General features: G+C 42.1%; 1 protein-coding gene across 1 annotated transcript in view; it reads right to left on the bottom strand.

Annotated features, from left to right (window-relative positions):
• atrnl1a (attractin-like 1a) overlaps positions 1-22,181 on the bottom strand; it is a 194,736-nt gene that overhangs the window by 74,506 nt on the left and 98,049 nt on the right. The window contains exons 23-26 of the mRNA XM_076104205.1: positions 17,333-17,427; positions 16,585-16,663; positions 14,105-14,262; positions 2,785-2,846 (exon numbers count right to left, since the gene is read on the bottom strand). Coding sequence (XP_075960320.1) covers positions 2,785-2,846; positions 14,105-14,262; positions 16,585-16,663; positions 17,333-17,427 — 394 coding nt within the window. The remainder of the gene's footprint in view (positions 1-2,784; positions 2,847-14,104; positions 14,263-16,584; positions 16,664-17,332; positions 17,428-22,181) is intronic.

The raw sequence follows: 22,181 nt of genomic DNA, 5'->3' as shown, positions 1-22,181 counted from the left end.
CTATCGACCCGAATTTACCTCATGTCACTCCTGCTCCTCTCTGTGTGTAAGTGCCCTCGCTTTTTTGTATTTTTTTTGAGACAAATAAAAGATATTTGAACGAACGGACTAAAATCTCCACAGAGAATCCTGGTGGGAGTGGACGTTGAGTGGGATGGTCATTTAGAAATTAAGTGGGCGAGCTCCGGGAGCCACTTAGTGCCGAGTAGCTTCTCTGCTGTTTTGGGAAAGAGAGAGAGGAAGAGCGAGAGAGCGAGAGAGAGAGAGAGAACTGATTGCTAATCAAGCGAGCGAGAGCTGGGAGTAATTGGACAAAGCTGAAGTGTAGTGTCACCAATTAGCATTCTAGACTGTGGAGAGCGGAGACGTTAATGCTGTTTAATTATGGCCATTTTCCTTATTTCTCCCCTTCATTTAGAGATGAGATAGAATACATGAGGAGGATGGAGTCAGAGACAGGAAGGGGAGGGGAGGAAAGTTTTAAACTTTTCTAAATCTTTGTGGAAGGCGATTACACAGCTAATCAGAGAGACACATGAGGTGGAAACTTTATGCAGTTAATTTACTGAAAAAACTTATAGTCAATATTTAATAAAACATCATTTAGACAAAGAGTGTCCTCTTGGCCATCACAGCATTGTATTGAAGGTTGAAACTACGGTAAGAAAAGGCATCGCTGACTTGTTTTCACACAGGACATGAAAAGTGGTCTCCTGAGTGAAAGTCCTGTGTTTTTAGTTTTTTTTACCCATCCGTCCTTTCATCGTGAAATTAAAGCCACGGTGCGTCGGCATTAGACGAGTGGAGAGTGAGACCGGGTTAGACAGATGCATCGATTGATAGACAATAGAGACGGATCTCCAATCTCTCCTTTTAGTCACTTTACTTCTTCCTATACTTGCTGCCTAATATTCCTCTTCTCTTCCATCCCAGTGCCAGACTGCATCTCATAACCATGCCTTCTGCCTACAGGCTACCCCTCTCACACTCTCTCACACACACACACACACACACACACACACACTCACACACACACACACACACACACAGAGCCATGACTCAGGCTCTTTGGCATCGTGACTCATGACCGCATCAGCACAGTGGAGGCAAAAGAAATACAGATACCCACACACATCCATGTAATGTAGAGTTATATGCATATAACATCATACGCCTGCATCTCTGACATGCACACATCCTGAGACACAGGAGGAAGAAGCAGTACTAGTACAGTGTTTCTTCTATTAGGAAACTGAATCGTCTGACCATTACTTCATTTTATCTAAGAGCTGCCATTACTTCACATCAGCAGTTGTTCTGTAATAGTAAGGAGTGTAAAAATAATTACATTTAGATGCACCTTGCCTCTTTAGCGGCTCACAGTTCCACTTTCCTCACCAGCTAGTTGCTCACTTTTGTTTGTCTGCCATGTGGTGCAGGGCAAATAGTGCACAGTGGGTTTGTCACTGCTCACTGAAAACAGCTGCCTGCGGCTGGAGATGGAGTTTTTACAGAAAGTTGAGACTGAGCTACACAGTAAATGTGCTTTGAGAAACGTTGAGCTAAAAGACGCTGAACAGCTTAGTAGAGCTGCGGAGTTAGTGTTCATTTGTGTGGGTGTGTCACCACTACAAAGATTACAGATTTGTTTGATTGTGTGCGATTAATGCAAGTTTAAGTATTATATTATTGTATTATAATGTTACTTCCCACTGTGGTAATGCTACTATTATATAAGTAAAGGACCTGAATACCTTTTCCAGAGCAGAAGAAAACATGCACATTGCATTATATAACCATGGCAGTAAAAGAACAACAACAACAGATCCTGTAGTTGTAGCACATAACCTTTTCTCACTGAGAATCTGGTGCAGTGCAGAAGAGAGAACCTCATAAACAGAGCAGTGACTAACCCACACACACACACACACACACACACAGGCAGAAACATTACACTGAACTCTCCCGGCAAAACTTGACACCGTCCCCTACTGATGACATCATCCCTCTGTGCTGGCCTAAAGGTCGCTGATGTCCGGAAGCCGGCCCTGGGCACTAAAATGGCTCACTTCCTCACATGGCTGCACAGTGACACACACACACACACACAAGCATGAACACACAGTGAGCCGGGTTACATACAGGAAACACATACACACTCACACAGCTGAACACACACACTTGTCCGGTGTCGTAGTTGAGTGGCAGAATCTCGCCTGAAGACACCAGACTTCATTCCAGACTTCCCCAAAACACTATCTCATTAGATCCCCTTCCTGTCTGCACGGCGAGCTGTAACACACACGTCTCTCACCCAGTCCCAAAGAAAGGGACTGCTTTCAGTGCTAAGCAGGACATAAGGACCTTGAAATATAGTAAGTCAAATGTGATTAAAATAAAGTTTATTCGGAAAATCACCTACACATTTTTACCTGCATCAAAACTTACCTTCCTGCAAGATTGTCAATTTGGTTTTGGCTTATTTTCTAGAGCGTAAAACAAGGCCCTTAAATAAATCGAGGATCGTTGCTCTTTCTCGGCAACCCCAGCTGGCCCCTAGTTGCCCCACACTTGTGTTTGCTGCTGTTGAGCAGATGTAGCAAGAGAGCTGGGGGTGAAGTGTCTCACCTGGGGCTGCTGCCACATACTGTAACTCAGTGAATTCAGGCGATGGCCCCGGTTGTGCAAAGAGTCTCTGGGAGCAGCAAAGCCCCGTGAGGAGCGGCTGGATGCTCTGCAGAAAACACTGCAAATAAGATAACAAGTCTGGAAAACAAAACTCACCTGAAGAAGGTGACAAAGAACTGCACGAGGTCCATGATGCTGTTGTGCTGAGAGAAAGCAATCTGTTGAAAAGAGGGACAGAGAGAGAGAGAGAGAGAGAGAGTTCAGTACACAGTGCAAAGTTTAATGTCTAAAGTCAAAGTTTAATGTCCAAATATAAAAATACATAAATTGCACTCGATAAACTTTAATTGAGGTGTGAATATGTCCTTATGCTGCAAAGGATTACTTTACACCAGTACAAACACAATATTTTAATTATTTTTTTATGTGTACTTTTACAAATCTTTTAATTTCATTTCTGCATGTGAATATACCTCAAACATGACAAACAGCCTAAGATGACCACATAATTAAAATGTTTGCCATTTCTGCTCTATGTATCGTAATGATCGTCCTTTATGTGTGTGTGTGTGTGTGTGTGTGTGTGTGTGTGTGTGTGTGCTCAATTCCATGTTATTTCTGTAGACAGGGGAACCTCCAATTCAGTCCGACCTAAATTACTGATTCTTTATTTATTTTTTCTTTGAACATTTTCTGTCGCACAAATAGAATAATGAGTAACTGTGTCAGCAATAATTCTCAGTTTATAAACTCTATTATGTAACTCCAACACAGAAAGGCAAAAAGGTCACACTGGTGAAGACAACTGAACTAGATCAGGCCCGAGGTTACTAAAAGTTTTGAGAGGAACAACTGCATGTATTGAACTGAGTGAGGAGGGACAACTGTATTCTGTATCTGTGGTATAGTTTCCCACGGAGCAACCAAAACACACTCACTCACGATACATTCCACACAATTCAGCGGGTCCTTATGTAACGCTGTTTTCCCAAACACGTGTGGTTGAGCATCGTGTGCAGCTGATGCGATAACTGTGGAGTAACATCTTTCTTACCTAAAGCCAATGTTCAGCCCTCTTACATAAGGGCCAACATTGTTATTTCTGCCAAATGCATTCTCACATGTTCTCTATCTCCTTCTCTCACACACACACACACACACACACACACACACACACACACACACACACACACACACACACACACACACACACACACACACACACACACACACACACACACACACACACACACACACACACACACACTAAGAACACAATGCGAGCCACTGTCCATATGGTTTGTAGGTTTTTATAAGATTAGCCTGTGAGAATATCACAGGAGCCTTTTGTGCTCTCCCTATTCTGCAGCACTTTGTTCAATTGAACCCCGACAAACCTCTTGGAAGCCACAGCACCACTAAACCCACTGACTGCACCATCCATCATCATCATCATCTTCTCTGTGCTGGGATGCTGGTGCAGCGTGTGGCCCTCTGCTGTCCTGAGCCACGCGTCTGATACACGTTGACTCAGACATCCTGCGGGTTTATGTTAAAATCTCTCTGTAAATCATCTGCCTCCACCCAAACATAATGGAGGGGAATGGGATTTTGTTCGTGCTCCCCAAAAACACTCAAACAATTATTGTAAAATCTTAATAAAAACTTGACTTTCCAGAAACTGTATCCCATCACTCGTCGTTTATAACGTAGTCCACGGTGATTTCAGTTCAATTTATGATCAAGTCATCATCATCATCTTTTGTTTAAGTCTGACCTTGTAACCCATTTTACAGTAATGTAATCTATGTTGTCAGTTTGTGACTCCTGGTTGCTGCTCATTAGGACATTTAGAATCTTATAGAGGGACCGATGAAAAGCCTTCTAACTCGATTGTTCAGGCAGACATCTCAGAGAAAGACAGGTGGCAAATGAAACCAAAACAGTCTGCATGAATAAATCCCAACGGAGCAAAGTATAAAAATATGTGTTTTCTATGATTTGGATGGAGTAATTATTTACATGTTTTCATATGTTGATTAATGAAAGGGACATATGAATTGTATTTATTTTCCATATATGTTGGAACTTCTGTACATTGCATCAGTGAATGAAAACAAAAAAATAACTAATAAACATGTTTCCACTTGTTTCATCAGCATACACCCACACATTCCTCTCACCTCTAAAAATACAATCTATCAACATTACTGTGTGTGTGTGTGTGTGTGTGTGTGTGTGTGTGTGTGTGTGTGTGAGAGAGAGAGAGACGCACCGCTCTGCTTCAGACCCTCAGCTATGAAAACTCCTGAAAAGCCATTGTCGTCAACGTTCAAACTGCCTCATGTGAAGAGGATTATTTATTTCAGACATAATTGATTTTCCATCCACTTCTCTGCCCTGAAGGAAGAAAACGGAGAAAAGTTTTCTGTTGGAAGAATCACAGCCTCCTGACGACTTGTTTATGGATGCTCGATAGAATCCAGTATTGACTGTTGACTGGATCACACCGCGGTTTTTCGGGTCAAAGTCGCGCACACACACACACACACACACACACACACACACACACACACTCAATGTCACGCCTCCTCCACTTTTGCTACATCGATGGTAATTCAAGTGAGGGACGTCTGTCGTTTTATGCCTGCAGCTTTCAACAAAAGTATACTTATTTCTATTTTAGAAATATTTCTGTAAAAAAAAAAACACAAATGGCGCAATGTAACAATGTATTCAAAGCTCAGTTAAAACAAAGGGATGCACATTAATATTCATAATGGAAAATACTGCAATCAGCGTCGAGTGAGAACAGAAGAAAGAAATTGGATGACATTGACTTCAGCTCCCAGATTACTGTGGATGAGGACATCGGCTGTAACACTTTGTTGTTTGCTCGGCTGTCAATGTCAAGTCTTTGTCTTTATTGTAAAAATAAGTTCTAATTCGTTCCTAAAACCAAGGCTGCTACTTAACTTTAGACATGTCAGTGAGCTGTTTCATAAGAAATCCGGCCTGTCAGGCAGACCGGCACTCTTTTATTCCTTTTTCATGTTTTACTTTAAGGTGAAGTGTTATATTTCATTATAATTGGCTTAAAAAAAAAAGACTCAAAGTCCTGCAATTTCCTTTACAAATCTTTTAAGACAACGAGAAAGTTGTAGAGCCGAGGCCACCGATGTGTAAATTAGCATGTGACATCATCTGATCCTCGTGACAGGTGGACTGCCGAAGATCCGTTTCAAAATCAGTAAAAAGCCGAGAGCGGCGCTGCAGCTAACGTGGACTGTAAAGTAAAAACACACAGATCGCAGGCATGACAACGCATGTGACAGCAATATATTTCAAGCGCGTTGGACACGGGGATAGCTTTAAATGGCCCTAATAGCCGGAAAGGCTGAGTCTTTGTCTTCGGTGAATCCTCCGAGACTAGCTGGGAGGGGAAGGGAGAAAGAAATGGGGCAGAATGGGCTTAAGAGGTTTACTGGCATTTGTGCAGCAGGTAAAACGGCCTGACAGTGAAAAACCTGCAGAAAAGCTGATTTGGGTCCAGAGGGACGCAGCATTAATACAGGCATCAGGGAGAAAAGAGCCTGGCTTTGCATTCGGGCTTCCAATGCAGCAATTTACATCACTAACCCCTGACAATATGAGGAGTGCAAACACACACACACACACACACACACACACACACACACACACACACACACACACACACACACACACACAGAAAGAAGAGAAACACGTACGAGCTGGAAGGAAATAGATGAGCATCTTTCAAAAGTGAATGCAACAAATAAATATCCATAACACACAATCACAAGCTTCCACAGTGGACAGATTGTGGACATTACACTTGATATAGTAAATGAATACAAACAGCAAATTCCTCCTAATCTATCTCTCCCACACACACACACACACACACACACACATGCAGACACACACTTTCCAGTGCCACCCCAACTTCAGCCAACAGCCATCATTTAAATTTACAACAACTGCAGTCGTTAAACAACTATATCAATAAGCTGTTTAGACCACACCCTTTGCTCCCTGATCCACACCACTGCAGAGCCACACACACACACACACACACACACACACACACACTTAATGCAATCCAATACAATAGTAAAATATACTTCTGTTGTATAATGTTCAATTCCTACTGAGACGGTAGAGGTGGTAAATCTATTCTATGGTCCTTTCAGAAGCTACAACTTTTGTTTTGTCAAAACAAGCTATATTCTGTCTCTTAGCACAATTTATTCTTTAGAGTTAGAGAAAGCAGCGCGTGATTTAACCGTTGCATTTACAGCCAAACATTACAGGGGCCACACAATGTCACGATGAGGAGCTTGAAAAGTCTGATCACGGTTGTGATCGCACCCTTAGTCTTAGGTTAGGAGGCACATGTCAATCTATTTAAAACAAATAAAGTTGTATGTTTGAATGGTTTTAGGAATGCATCTAAGATTACGAAGGTTTTAGGCTCATTTTAGACGGAGAGGAAGCGCTCAGAAAATATTATTATGGTCAAAAGAAATATTTATTTTCCATAGAATATAATTGTTTTGATATCAGGGGTCAGCGGACTGTTCAGGGGGAATAGTTTTGTAATCTTGAAGCTAAAACTGCAATTACCACAGGAGAGAGTGTGAGTACAACAGAGAGGGACTGAGGGGGGAGGCAGAGGTGAGAGAAGAAGAGAAATGACGACGTGGTTCTACAGTCCAGTCATTACTGAGGGCCCACGGTGGCCCTCTGGGTGCAAGCCCAGCAGCTGTGACAGCGGTGGGCTGCCTTTCATGTCCCTGACCCTGAACCAAGGGCTTGTTAAAACCTGGGATGAGAGAAAGTGTTTGGCTAATCAATAAGTAAAGGTAGAGGGGGGGGGGGGGGGGGGGGGGGGGGGGAGAGAAAGGAGAGCAACAAAAAAGAAAGAGTATGATGCAGGTAAAATAGATAAAGTAGAAGGAGGAGAGAAGCTGAAGCACAAGATCAATGGAGAACTGTGAGCAGGAGAGAGGACGGTGGGGGGTAAAATAATCAGTTCATGTACTCTTTGAGCTTAATCCTCATCAGACACACCGGTAGGCAATAGTTCCATCAAGTCAGTGATTTGTGTTTCAATTACAAATCACCCATTTTTATGCTGAATACGATATATTTCATTCCCTCAATTTAGTCATTAGTTATCTCAAATAACTAACTCTCAGACACTAAATGATGCAACCACACAAGGTAATGTTCCTCATCACTTCATTGTTGTAAAAGACAGCAGCAGGCCTTCGACAAGGAAGTTCAAAGACAGCAAACACAATATTGTGCTTAACAGCCAAAACCTGGAGAACTAAATGTGTTCAGATGACTTAACGCGCTTCGTATTGTGACTTTGTGTGGATTGTGTTGTCCCCGTCATAGAGGCAGCGGAACGTAACATTCACATCTACTTGTTTTATTCCCACAATGAGCGATAATGTTTAGGGCACACCAGCATTTTAACACATTTACATGAATGTCCCAGTGACTGAAATGCATTTACCACACACTCTTTCCTCAGTATTTGCATATTCATGAGGACCTAATGACAAAACTGAGGCAGTTGCCAAGTGCCGCCTCCACCTACATGGTATGCAAATGAGCTCAGCTCTGCCATATGTGTGCACTTGTTAGGAGAGCTCAGCGATGCAGCTCCTTTTAACAGGTGCTTAAGACCCACTTCTGCATCAATCTGCAGCTCAAACAGCAGCGACAAACCGCGGTGTGTAACACAACATGATATAATCCCAGAGCAGTCGGAGTGCCTTTCCACGTGTCACTTATTAGGCCGATTTTCTTTTCCTTGGATTGCTGTTCACTGTGGAGAGTCATGGTCCATGTTGTCATGCACTATTCCATCAGTGGCCATTAATAACCAACTAAAATGAAAAGTGCACTACTGTACAGCTTTCTGGACATTAAGTGTTTACTTTCAGGTGCTTTCACAAGCCAACATCTGGCCAGTTTAAACAAAATTCTGTGCAGATCCTTTGGGCAGTTGTGAGCGCGTGCAATCGTACGCTGGTGTGGCCAAAAACAACAGGTCCCAGACCGCTTGTGAGAGGTGGTCTCCAGATGTTTCCAAACGCACCCTCGTGCAGTTCGATTGCAGAGAGAACCTAATCCGACCCATCTGCAGGAACTAAACCAAAACACAGGCTGCCTGCCTGCCGGGGCATTTAACATGATGAACGGGAGAGGACTGACCCTGCATGCATCCACACACGTCCTGCCTAATTTGTACTGATGTAGCTGATGACTGCTGATGACTTCCTGTCTGGTTAAATGGGGAAGCACTCAGCGTTCCCTCTTCTCTTCCACCGTATGGAACATAATACTGCCTCAATGAGATGCATCAGATAGAGCCTGCTGCTCCTCCGTGTGTGTGTGTGTGTGTGTGTGTGTGTGTGTGTGTGTGTGTGTGTGTGTGTGTGTATGCTGGTCATACAGTTAACTGTTTCAACTTCTTTTAAAATCCAATAAAGGACACTTTATCACCGACATGATCAGAGAGGGTGTGTGTGTGTGTGTGTGAGAGATATATGATTAGCAGAGGCATCCTATTTAATGATGGCAGGCGCAGAGGATAATAAGTGACTGAGCGGCAAATCAAATCAGCCGACCAATAACACCAGCCCTGACTGAGTTCGCCTGCAACAGAATGGGCGCTCACCTCTGACAGAAGGCTTTTAATCAGCTGGCCTGTAGGCCGTGATGCATGCAGGGCTGCAGAGAGAGAGAGAAGCAGGCGGATGGAAGCGGACGCGAGGAAAAAAACAGTGTTGTACCGCAAAATCATGTTTTCTGTTTCCTGCTGTCGATTCTAATTTAGCGCCTCATAAACATAAGGAGTGGAAACAAAGGGCTGTTGTTACAGTCCTCTCTTGTTGAGATAACATTTTCTGCTAAATTACAAACAGAGATATTCAAATTAGAAACAGTCACGGGCTCAAGTTATACAATCTCTGGCTAAATTATTAGTTAGTTCTTTCTCAACAGAGAGATGAAGAGACAAACTGGGTTGTGTTCCCAGAACGTTTGTGGCCTCAATCAATAAAACATGATTTTTGGATCAGAAAGGAATCCAGGCGAGTCCTAGTTTGTGGAAAAACTGTGTCAAAATGAACAAAATTTCTACTTTAACGGTTCACAATATACATTTTAATTTCTGTTGATATTCTAGAAAAGTAAAGCTGTGAAATACTTCATTCTAAAGCTTAAAGTTTAAGGTCTAGAACAACTAATAAAGCTGTTGAATGAATGGGTGTTTCTCAAAGTCAAGGGTGGTTCCTTGGTTGGACGGGTCCTTCCAGGTCGGGTTGTTCAGAGGCTTGGAAAGCGTTCGTGGAGTATTCATTGGAACGGTCTAGAGCGTGTGCCGGTGTGTGGAAGAAATGGACTTGCTTTTTTGTTTTTTTTTTACTTGATTTTGAATAATTCAGAACATCACACTTTGTTGAGGGGATATTGATTTTGCATTCCTCAAAACTATTTACACAAATTTAAAACGTGTAGGCGTATTAAATTGTCCTGATTTATAATCCTACAAAACATATTTCCATGTTTATGGGTGATTTAGGATGGGAAGGATTACACACATGCATCCTTGAAAATCTTCTGAACGAAGACCTCGGTCCTCGGTAGAATGTGAAGGATCCTTGAATTTGAAACAATCCTTCGGCGGGATTGGATGACGCAGCATCCTTGAAATTCAGCCAATGAAGGATCCTTCCTTCACCTTGAGAAACACCCATCGCCCAATAGGTTCTAACCATCTTCCTGTTTCGTTAAAGCACCGAGTGTGGAGCAGAAACTAGAGACATATTTGTCTTAAGGGATCCTGAATAAGGTCTGCGCCGCCCCCTACATACATTGCAACCAGCAACATTCGGGTAAATGTCGTGTCATGATGGTGAGTGCAGGAGAGCGAGGACGGAGGTGCAAGGTCAGCGTGACAGAACCAATCAACATCTGTTCCAGCAGAACGACCGATTCCAACACCTCCCCCTGCCTCACAACCAGCCCTCGACTCCCGGCGGACGTCAGGCCCGCCGCAAGGGAAACACTCACATACTCATCCATTAGTGTGTGTGTGTGTGTGTGTGCGTGTGTGTGTGTGTGTGCGTGCGCGTGTGTGTGTGTGTGTGTGCATATATACTGTATGTGAGTGTTTTCATGGAGTTCTACCTTTCTAAGGACAAATTTCACTTTTCGACCTGCTGGGTGAGGCTATTTGTCCGTGTGACTGTCTACAGCAAATCTGAATTTGTTTGTGTTTTAACTTGTCTGATTAAGATTAACAAGACTTTCCATTAATTCTAGGAGACACCTTCACCTAACTGTCAGTTGTAAGTCGTTTAGTTATTAAAACATTTTAGTCATCATGGCTAAACAGACTACTGTATTACACCTCTTTGCGATCACACTTTGAGTGAATCTGTATGAATTTATCAGAAATGTAAAAACCCAAACGGTTGCCATTTGGGTTTCTACATTTATGCTTGTGTCGTACAAAAGAAAATATCGAAGTTGGTTCTAATACGAAAAACTATAAAAATAGTTAGTTATTTCCACGATGGTGCACATTTAGATATTTTTTTAGGTTAGTTTTTCCACGATAGTCCCACTGAGATTTAAAATCTTTTTTCCAACAGAGATCCTGGCAAAGACTGAAGCATAAAAGTTCCACTCATTCCTAACATGCTACAACTTTGGTTTGGGTTTAGTTAAATCTATGCGACTAAAACCACATGAATATAGTTTGAGAAAAATGACGTTCACAGTGGAATAAGTCAAGGTTTACTGCCGATAAGAGCCGGGATCTCTAGTAGCTTAGTGTGTCCAAACATTCATCCTCTGGGGAACATGAATATGCACAGCTAATTTCACAGACATTTTGTGTGTACTGGTCAAGGAGAAAGTTTGACCTGACTGTGAAAGGTCAGATGGGCTTTAAAATGATTTCAAATCATCGCCCGTCATGGAGTAATGAATAACTATTCCACATTCCCCGACACCTGAACAGCAGTAGTGGAGATCTGTCTCTTCCTCTCTCTGTCCTTCATGTTCGTACGTGAGTGTTTGCATGTTATTTCTTGTGCGCCTGTGTGTGTGTGTGTGCATGTCTATTATATCAAATATATCAGGACGGGTCATTACCAATTCTCAGGACAATTTCTCATCCTCGGCCCGTTCTGACGTCGGAAGCCACCAAGGTCACAGGACCAGACGCCGAGTGCTTCTCCTGTTACACACGAGCACGTCTGACACGGCGGCGGGATAAGATGGGCCTCGTCTACGTGATTATCATATCACCTTTCAACCAGCAGATATGTGGAGCTCTGATAATGCAGCATTAATGGGAAATGCATATTAGGGGAGCGATCGAAGGACAAATGACCCGTAACGAGGTGCAGGACACTCTGCAGTAAACGCTAACATCCATGAACGACAAGCGGACTGGTATCACGTTTCCAAATTATGTTTCCACGAAAAACCATGTGCAGAACTTTAATACATTGGGTCTCAAAAAAAACATATTAATTCCAAAAAATAACATGTTTGGTAACATTTTACCAAGTGAATGGTTGCATACAAGCTAACCTTTTAGCAGCAATGGACTGAATGGGCCAACTCTGTATCTGTCCTTTAACTTTTACCTGAGTGCTTACGTAACCGAGCAGCTACTGTCGTCCTTCCCATTCATCATCACTCCATTCATCAGTCCATCCACCCATCCATGTATCCGTCCTCTGCTTTGAGTCTTTATCAGTCTCCAGACCCGCTGTCCTTCTCCCTCAATCTGTCAATTTAGGCAGCCTCCATTTTCTCAACGCCGGACATTTCACCTGAATAATAATCTCAACATCAGTTAACCAGCGGAACTTCTAATTTCTCCATTCTGTCACTTCTTGACTCCATCCGTCAGCGCACGCCCCCGTACCTGCATGACAGTCGTCCTAAAATATCACCGCTAGAGTCTACTTCAATTTAACGGATCATAAGACTGCGGCGTGAATATTCAGTGTGTGCGGCTGCCGCCTGGAGATTCAATCCGGTGCTACATAATTGATGGTGAGACACTGGGAAAACTCACAGATCATTAAATGTGATAGCAGATTTGCCAAACACTTTTCAGAATAGTTTATGCTCAATGTCCTGTCAGGGCGATATGTTTTGCAGAAAGACAGGTCCTGGAAACTGGAGATGATGAAGATCATGATGATGATGAAGCTTTATCTTTTTCATCCACCTAACCTGACTTACTAAGGCATTCATCATTCAATATGGCTCTACGTCCCTTGCAGAATATTTCCTTTTCTTTTTTAGTTTCTGTAGATCACAACATGTCAGACATTTAACAAAAACTGTTTTATTATTTTTTTTAAATACATTTTGAACTTACATAATTAGGGGCAAAAAATGTACATCTAAAACAATTTATTTTTTTCTGATTTAGATTTTTTATCAATCTATTTTAACCAGACATTAAGTTTTAACAGTGTACAATATTGTTCAACAAGCACGGAACTTTGTTACATTTTTAAGAGTGGACCAAATGTCACAATAAAGATAATAATAACTTTTACTACACTAAATCATTTCTGAATGTTCCCTTAACAATCACAGCAAATATTTATTTCACAAACATCTGTTTACTGAGTTTAAGTAACGTATATAGTGTTTAAGTATGTGTGTTGGTCTAACCATGTTGTCCCAGTGGGTGCGAGTTCATTGGAAATAAAAAATGCTCTTGCATTCATTTTGAATAATGTCTGTGGCCCGCACTAAGCTAGACACAACTGTTATTGTAATCTACTATTGTAATGAACAGACGTGCATCTTGTATCGTGTAATTCACTGATTAATTGGATAACTTTGTCATTCCCAAAAGAAAAGTGGTTAACAGTGTGTGCACAGAAATACTACACATACAAATTAAAAACAAAATTAAAAACACATTAAAATCTATTCGGGAGCACTTGCACAATGCAGTGAACTGCAGTGCATGTTCAAACATTGTTGTGTAAGATGTAATAAAAAAAACAAAATATATAATTAATATTGTAAATCATCATCATCATCATCATCATCATCATCATCATCATCATCATCATCATCATGTCCCATATCAGCAGCAGACTTCTCTTTCCGAGGCCACATACTGAAGCCATTAAGCAGAACAAGAACAGAAACACATTTTGAAGCCATTAAGTCTGAATTTGTATCTGTCAGAGCGACTCAATGTCATTTCAGTTATTTTTGTTTTCTTATTTTCCTGTATCTGTCTAAGTATGCTTTCTGGGTTTACATATGCGTTGCCTGTAAAACTGGAACAATTAGTTGATGTTAATGGCAACTCGGCCGCCATTACCCTTCATCCCCCTCACAACCAAACCCCGCGTATCCTTCCCTCCCCCGAGCCTCTAACCTGGATCTTGATTGGCCAGCTGAAGTTGGACACATAGACGTAGAAGGTGATGTTGTGGTGAAGTCTGAAGTTGAACTTCTCACAGGAGAAACTGTCACGGTGCTCCTTGATGTTGGTCCTCGCTATGATGGGCATCTCCTCCCCCGAGATGGTGCCAGCTGTGAGAGACCGAGAGTAGTTTTGGTCAAATACAGTAAAACAAAGTGTAGAAAATAAGGATCCTTTAAAGGGAACAGAAACACAAAGGACTATATGGCCATCCGTCAACGAAGTTCAGTTCCCATCAGCCACTGCTTTTATAAAAGGTAAAGTAACAGACAGTTTAAAGGTGTTTGTTGTCTTCCTGCTGCAGAGAAACAACAGATCAACATCACAGCAGCTCGCAGCGTTCCTCGTTTTCAATGAGAAATGTCACCGGAGGTGCTCTCAGAAATGAAGGATGTGAGAGTGGACACGCATTTAAAAACCTCCACCAAGGAAATGCACTGTCAGTTGTTTTTGAACCCAACCAGGTTCTATGATCTGTCGACTGATGTTTATACGTATCGCTGTAGACCTCCGGTTCTATTAAACCATTGTGGACAATTTTACAAATCAATGAACGGGATTGTTAAAAGGCAATACTGGATTTACAGGAATCAATTTTAGACTAATATAAGAAAGTAGCTTGATTTTCTTTAGGTAGTTCACTGTGATGTCTCTCTGGGTTTATATTATTAGTGTTTTTTGAGATGGTCTCTCATTAACTGATGCACTGTAACTCACACATGTCCCACAAAATCAATTTGTATGTATTCCACATAATCGTGAACCAGGAAGTACAAAGTGCAACAAACTAGGCAGGAGGTGTGTGTGTGGATGGGTCCAAAAACACCAGACTTTCACACAGGAGACCGCCGCTATATATTCAAGTCAATACTGATTTATTTGTCACGCAACTTTCGTACTTAAGTAACTCCACTTCCGTAGTTATTCTAACCCAACCATGATCTTTTCTTAAACCTAACCAAGCATTTTTTTTTTTTTTTTACGAGTGAAAAATTGTCACGTGTCACTGGACATTTGTAGGAGAATGCATGAAAAATAGGGAATAACTTTTCGCAACACACTGTTTTATGAAAACACGAGGCATGTCAAACCAAACAGTGAAGCCTCATCAATTATCACTTGCAGTCAATTGAGACCTGTACCAGGTCTTTCCAGCATCAGGATCTTTTGGGGATCTTGTGAAGAGACCTTGATGCAGAATCGTCTTCCGCGGGAAATGTTACTATACTGCAAAGAAAGAAAAACTCTGCAGCCACATGAGTCAAACGGAGACTGTGAGAGCCATTGCAAAGATATCTTTACGCAGGAAAGTGGTATAAGAGCAGGTTGAGTGAAAAAAGTCGTGCCAGTCATCTCACGCAGGCAAATTGGTTCTGATGACACCTCACAGTGATTCAGAGCGAGCTTGACAAATTTCTCTCTGCGCTGAGGTGGTCCGATTTCAGGATCCCTGGGAGCACTATCAGCAGTTCTGTGTTAATGGTCGTGTTTTTCAGTCATTGTGAATAATATTTCCCCACCCCCTGCTTTATCAGGGCTATTAAACACTCTGTAATAGTCTGCACACACACACAAGGCCCACAGTCCCAAACTGGAGAGGCTCTGGGCCCCAAGACACCGAGTGGTGAAAGCAGAGTGCTTTTATCTTAATTGAAATCAGGAGGGAAAATGTATAAAACAGCCTAATGCCAAAATTCTAAAATAGCTTCTGATGTGTTTTGTCAGGAGAGGGAATCCCCGGGAGGCGAGCAGGAAGTGGATCCGACCATTTTACTTCAGGACACTTGGCCACCAATGAAAGATACTGACTGTGGGATACGTCTGCAGAAAGACGGCTAAATGACGGAGCTTCAGAGACCAAACAGATAACCACCGTATCTAATTCAAAGTAAATTACACTTTATATTACAGCTCACTTTCAGTGTCATTAGACAGAACAAATGATAGACGATGACTAAAGACTGTTTTTTCAAAGAGAATATTGCTGTTTTTGTAACGCTATGTTCTTTATGAACTTACCTGAGACAGAATTCTAGATATAACGAGTCTTTACTCTACTTAGAGTGATATAAACAATGCTAACAGAAGAGTTAAGAACAACATGTGTCAAAATGAGTATTGTTTTTAACGTATCCTCAAACAACGGTTTGTTTGATATCTTACCAAAAGTTACTCCTCATTTTTCATGCGTTTTACTACGAAAGTCATGCCGAACGTGTCAACTTCCTCTCGTTACACACATTCGGTCTTTTCAAAATAAACTTCTGTCTTCACAGTAAACTACTCTGTTAGGTTTCGGCAACAAAAACAACTTAGTTAGCTTTAGGAAAAGATCAGCGTTTGGGTTAAAATAACAACGGAAGTGTTATACAGTATAGCAGTGGCCACTGTACTTTTGAGACTAAGCACAGATATGTGAACATGTTCTCTACCTGTTGAGCTTAAGGACCAAGTGATGTTGAGGTTGAAGTTGTTCGAGGCATTGATGGACATGTCGAGGTTCTTGTTGGCCTGCACAAAAAGACAAAAGAAACACACGCACATGGGTTCCTGAGCTGGACGTTAAAGGCAGCACTAGTGGATAAACTGATTACTGTGATTACACTGTGAATGATGACGGCTCCAGATGCATTCAATGGAAAGTAAATTCTCGCTGTGTTTGTTTCTTGGGTTATTTATAGACTGGTGGGGTTTTGCAGTTCATGTTGTGGTCTTCCTCCGAGTATATACACTTTTACTTATTTCCCCTCCGGCTTGCCGACCTTTTGCACTTTCGTGTGTACATTCACTAAGTCCAACAGCAGAATTACTTTCTGAAACATTTTCAACTTGAGCCTCTCCATCTCCGCCTCAGCCTGTGTCACCTTGGGCATATTTGAATCTATTGGCCTATTTTTGTGTCGTTCTACTGATTTTGTCTGCAATGCTGCCCCGATATTCAACTTTGAGTCGTATCTGAACACACCTTCAGGCTCTGAGAAGAAGAAAGAAACCCAGCTCGGATAAAACTCAAGAATTTCTTGAGTCTCTCACTGTAAACAGCAGATTTCTCTGTTGCACATCGGGTTACGACGGCATGTCCTGTTTATTATTGTTAATTATTGTTTACATCCTACAGTAGATGTATGAAAGTTCAACTCATAACCCCCCCTCCCGTGTGCCTTTGAGTGCATGCGTTACCTGTTCAGGTGTAGCCATGAAGTTGATGCTTGTGTAGTGGCGATCATCTTCTTGAAGAAGACTGAAGGTGAACTGGTAATCGATCAACAGGTTGTCTAGGCATTGGCAAGAGAGACAAAGACAGATGAGACACGTAGTCCGTTAGCAGTGGTTCATTACAGCTTTATTTGCATGTGTTTCAGTAATAATAAATACTTTCTTTCTGGGGATTTCTTTCAATTTTTGGTGCCAGAATGCCGATACCAAATAAAACTTCCGCTCCGTCTCGTTTTATTGACGAAGCACGGACAGATTTATGAAAAACATGGCCCACGCTGACCGTGAGTCGATATTCAATTAGACGAATGAGACTACAGTGGTGGAGTTTAGTTCAGAGATCTCAAGTAGTGACAAAATAAACAAGTGCAGCGTGTGTGTGCACGATCACACACACACACACACACACACACACACACACATTTGTTTTATAAATATGAACGCCAACGCTTCACAATGAAGTCGCCGTTTTCTTAGACAGGCAACCGGTCCGATCAATAGAACATGAGTGAGAGTCTAAATAATCATGTTCTATGAGACGTTTAATCATTTCTGAAAGCGGCCCCCATTGAGAGTCTGGAAGCAGCTCTTTGTCAGCAAGACAATGGCCAACGTATAGAGGGGGAATCACAGTGATTCAACATCTGGACAGACAGCAGGAGCCACGCTGGGTCACCTTGTCCGCCTGCCTGACGGGGGGGGAGAAAAGGGAATAAGAGATCGAATAGAGAAAGCAGCTATGTGGCCGTGAGAGGAGAACGGCGTGAGAGGATGTTTTCAAACTTAATCATCGTGACTGCTGAGTGCTAACCCCTCAGGGTAATCCAGGTGTGTAGGTGTAGGTGAGTGTGAGTATGAGTGAGAGAGAGAGAGAGATGCATCCAAGGGCAGCTCAGGCAGGCAACATTTATTCTTTTATTTACATCTCAAAGAAAATGTGATGTTCTAATCTCGGTCCTATTTCCGTAAAGCTGTGGCCATCAATCAGACCAATTATTGTAGCATTATATTCCACTCGTAGATCAAATGATGGGAGCTGTTAGACAATCACTTAAAGTGAAAATGTAGAAAAACCTGCAAAAATGTCCAGACTTTTCTTTCCAATTAGACAATAAAATAAAAACAACACAAGTGGCGTTCAGCTTTTTGCCTTTTGAAATACAACCGTGTCTTTCTTATCCTGTGTTTTGTTGCAGCACTGCAACCAGCCAATCACGGCCCAGCCTGACACAAAACATCCTGTTGCTTTGTAAATTAAAAGACTGATTTGCAGTCTGTCAACCTTCGGCGCAGATGAAGGAAATTGTGCTAAATCAGTCTTAATGATGGTAACAATGACTTTACAAAACACTGCTGATTGGCATAATTCATCAGTGTGTCAGGTTGAGTCCGTTACCACATATCACTTCTCAATTACTAAGGTTTATGAAAATTGCATTTATGTTTTATATATATTTTTTAAATTTCACCTTTATTTTGCCAGGATAAATTATTGCAAGCTCATAAAATATTCTAATCAATAAATGTCTCTGTAGCTCACACATGGACACGAGGGTCCAACAACTATAAAACAGCTTTCACCAAAAACAACGCAGATTCTAGGAATGACGTACTGAACATTGATAAGGAGGCAGTTTATGTAATATGGTCTTATTGTGGACTTCGGATTTTAAGTCTCGAGTTCGGCGTTTTGGCCATCGTCATCTAGGATTAAGGCCGTCGCCATCTTGGCCTTTTTGCAACCAGTGAACGTAAGTGACCATATTTTGACTGCGGAGGAGTGACGTAGAGTTAGCGTTTATGCCTCTGGTAGCGGTAGCAACCTGTCAATCACAAAGTAGCCCGCCCTTAAGAATACCCTGCTTTGAATGATGTGCTTATGGTCTATTTTACTCTCAATGGACCATCATTTTCTAAATGAACATCATGCTGTATTGAAGAAGACTTGAAACTAGAGATTGAGACCATAAGCTCATGTTTACAATGTTTACTGAGGTAATAAATCAAGAGAGAAGTAGAGTCATTTTCTCATAGACTTCTATACAACCGGAGGAGTCGCCCCCTGCTGGCCATTAGAGAGACTGCGAGTTTGAGACACTTCCACATTAGCTTCACTTTCAGTACCGGAGGTTGCCGCCTGATCCAAACTCCCTTTAGCTCCAAAGAGGAGCTGTTCAGCAGAGGACTGTGGCTGTGCTGGGCAGACAGTCAGTCTGTATCAATGTTCCTGAGAAAGAACATCAAGTGCTGCTACAGGAAATCTGTTGCTGTCTATCACTGAGTGGCAGCAGTCAGCACTGGAACAGCTTTTTCAACATACAGAGCAGAAAAAAGAACAAAAAAGAGACATGAGAGATGTTTAGTTATCACTTTTCCTTTCAGCTTCACAATCCCGGGGCGTCACCGAGGCGAAAGCAAATTATGTTTGACAAACACCCTTGTTTTGTTCAGCCTTCGTGGCAAGTTAGCCCGAACAGAAGATATCATCAGATCAAAGACAATATTTTCCCCCCCAACATCTCCCTCCCTCCCTCCCTCCCAGGCAGACGTGCACTGCTACTGCTCAGTTGTTTATCCCATAAGGGTCGTAAGTACAACTTCAGAGTATTTGGGGTTTTTAATACTTTGTATAAGTGATAGGATTTATCTGTGTGCATATTTGTGTGTGTGTGCATGCATCCACGACCGTGCATGTGTGTTTGCGTGGTTGTCTGAGTTCATGAGAGTGTTTACAGGTGTGCGCGACTGCATGGTTAACCAAACAAATGACAATATACAGAACAAAATAAACCTCACACCTGTCCCTCTGCGCCTTCCCAACATGTTTGATTTCAAGGCTGTTAGAACAAGAGCACCAGCCAGGTTTAAAAGTTCATCTCAGCTAATTACAAATCCCATCTGAGAAATCTGACAGCAGTTTCACTTAGGCAAACTGAATTACACGCGTGCTTGTGAGAATTCTCCCTCTGGATGAATCGTATCAAGGTATCACTAAAGGCATTAACGATCCCCAGAAGAAGCGAAGTAGGAAGGGTCCATGGCAATTTCTCAGGTTCACAGATGGGTGATCTTATTACCATAATATGTAAGCTGATTCAGCTGATATGAAACAAAACACTGATGATGTGGAATGAGAAGGCAGAAGAGAAAGCCCTCAACCGGAACGTAATCTGATATTCCAGCAGTCTGCTTCAAATAGGAATGACAAAAAAAAAAGGCGTGAACTCACCTACAATGTCAGTTAGTCAGAATCTCTTGCTGGAGTTTCATTTAATGCTTGTTAACAACTCATTATTTCCCATTTGCAACACCTGCCTGACGGAGCGCAGGCCAGACATTACAGCTTCACCTCACTGAGAAAACAAGCTAGAACCAGGGCAGGAAACGCAAGGACAACACAGGCCTAAATGGAGGTCAAGGTGACCTGGAGGTAATGTATGCATGAGGTCAGGTGACCCCGGTTTATTAGAAACTCACCGCTCCTTCACAACGCAATTATCTACAGGGATGGCTAGTCGCAAAGTTCACAATCACCAGTTTCTCAACTGGAGACCATTTACTAATTCTAAGCACACAACGTGCCGGAATAAACATGGAAATCAATACTTTTTTAAAGGCGGTGTGGATGGTGTAATAGAGGGAGCCTCGTTACACGCACATCAGGCTGTTTAACAAAAACGGCACAGATGGAAACACCTGCACACTCATTATTCCAGTCTACAAAGTTACTAAAGGGGAAATGTTTTGATCCTAGTCGGATCTTCATCCGGTCACAAGGATTGAAAATGGTTCTCACGGTGTGGTTGAAACATCGGATTGCTGCATTGAATATAGTGCAATTTGGACATGCGACACGTTTAATATTAATGAATTTGAATAAACACGCAATTTGCGCTCCGTGCAGCAGCAGCAGGGGCGGAGCTTCAGGGCTCTGCGGACTGAGTGTAGCATGTCCTCCGCAGTGAGGCTTTTACAGGCCGCTGCTCATCGACTGCACTTCCGTCTAGTCGCTGGATGTTAGATATACTGACGATAAAAGCAAACTCTTGCCTTCCCTGGAGACAACAAGCGGTGAGTGGTTCCCGACAACACTGCACGCATCCAACAACGGACATGCCCTACGAATGGCCATGTGCACAAATCATTGAAAAAGATTCAGAAGTAAAGTTCACAAAAAATTGCAATTATTTTTGTATTTTCCTGCTAAATCAGTTTCATTGGAACCCATGGTTTGGTATGGAGACACATTGATCGGCCCTTTTCACAGCAGCGGTTTCGACATGTGATTGCAGGGTAAACACAGGCATAACTGATAAAAACTGATAAAGGTCTCGTTCTATGTAGTGTCGCAGCCATTACAGTGAGCCAGCATGCAAAATGCCAGGGCCCCAGCCCCCCTAAATGGAACAGGGCCATAATTCTTTTTTTCCCCAATCACACCTGTGTTTACCCTGCAATTACATGTCAAAATGGCTGCTGTGAAAAGGGCCTATTGTGTACATTTCATCTTCTTCTCGTGCGTCTTCCCAAACACTGTATTAATGCGTATCAAACTCTTACTGAAGCTTAATGAAACTGATTTAAACTTATTTATTATTTAATAGTCTGTCTAAGTAAAGGGTTACTAATGGGTTGCAAAACAAAAAAGGGTTTTGGCCTGATAGGACCAATTAATCCTCGATGGATATAGGCGTCCAGAAGGACTGCCTGTCAGCAAATATTGAGGCATCCTGGACTGATGCCTAATAAACGGCCTTAGGCCACGAACGTTGTTGATTGCTGATCACTGCCACGCAACTACTTTGAGGTTCGA

The sequence above is a fragment of the Anarhichas minor genome, unplaced genomic scaffold (genome assembly GCF_050575085.1).
Source record: "Anarhichas minor isolate MPS153535 unplaced genomic scaffold, ASM5057508v1 ptg000029l, whole genome shotgun sequence".
In the NCBI taxonomy this organism is placed as follows: Eukaryota; Metazoa; Chordata; class Actinopteri; order Perciformes; family Anarhichadidae; genus Anarhichas; species Anarhichas minor.
Note: the sequence above shows the minus strand (reverse complement) of the source record. Positions and strands in the feature narration are given on the sequence as shown.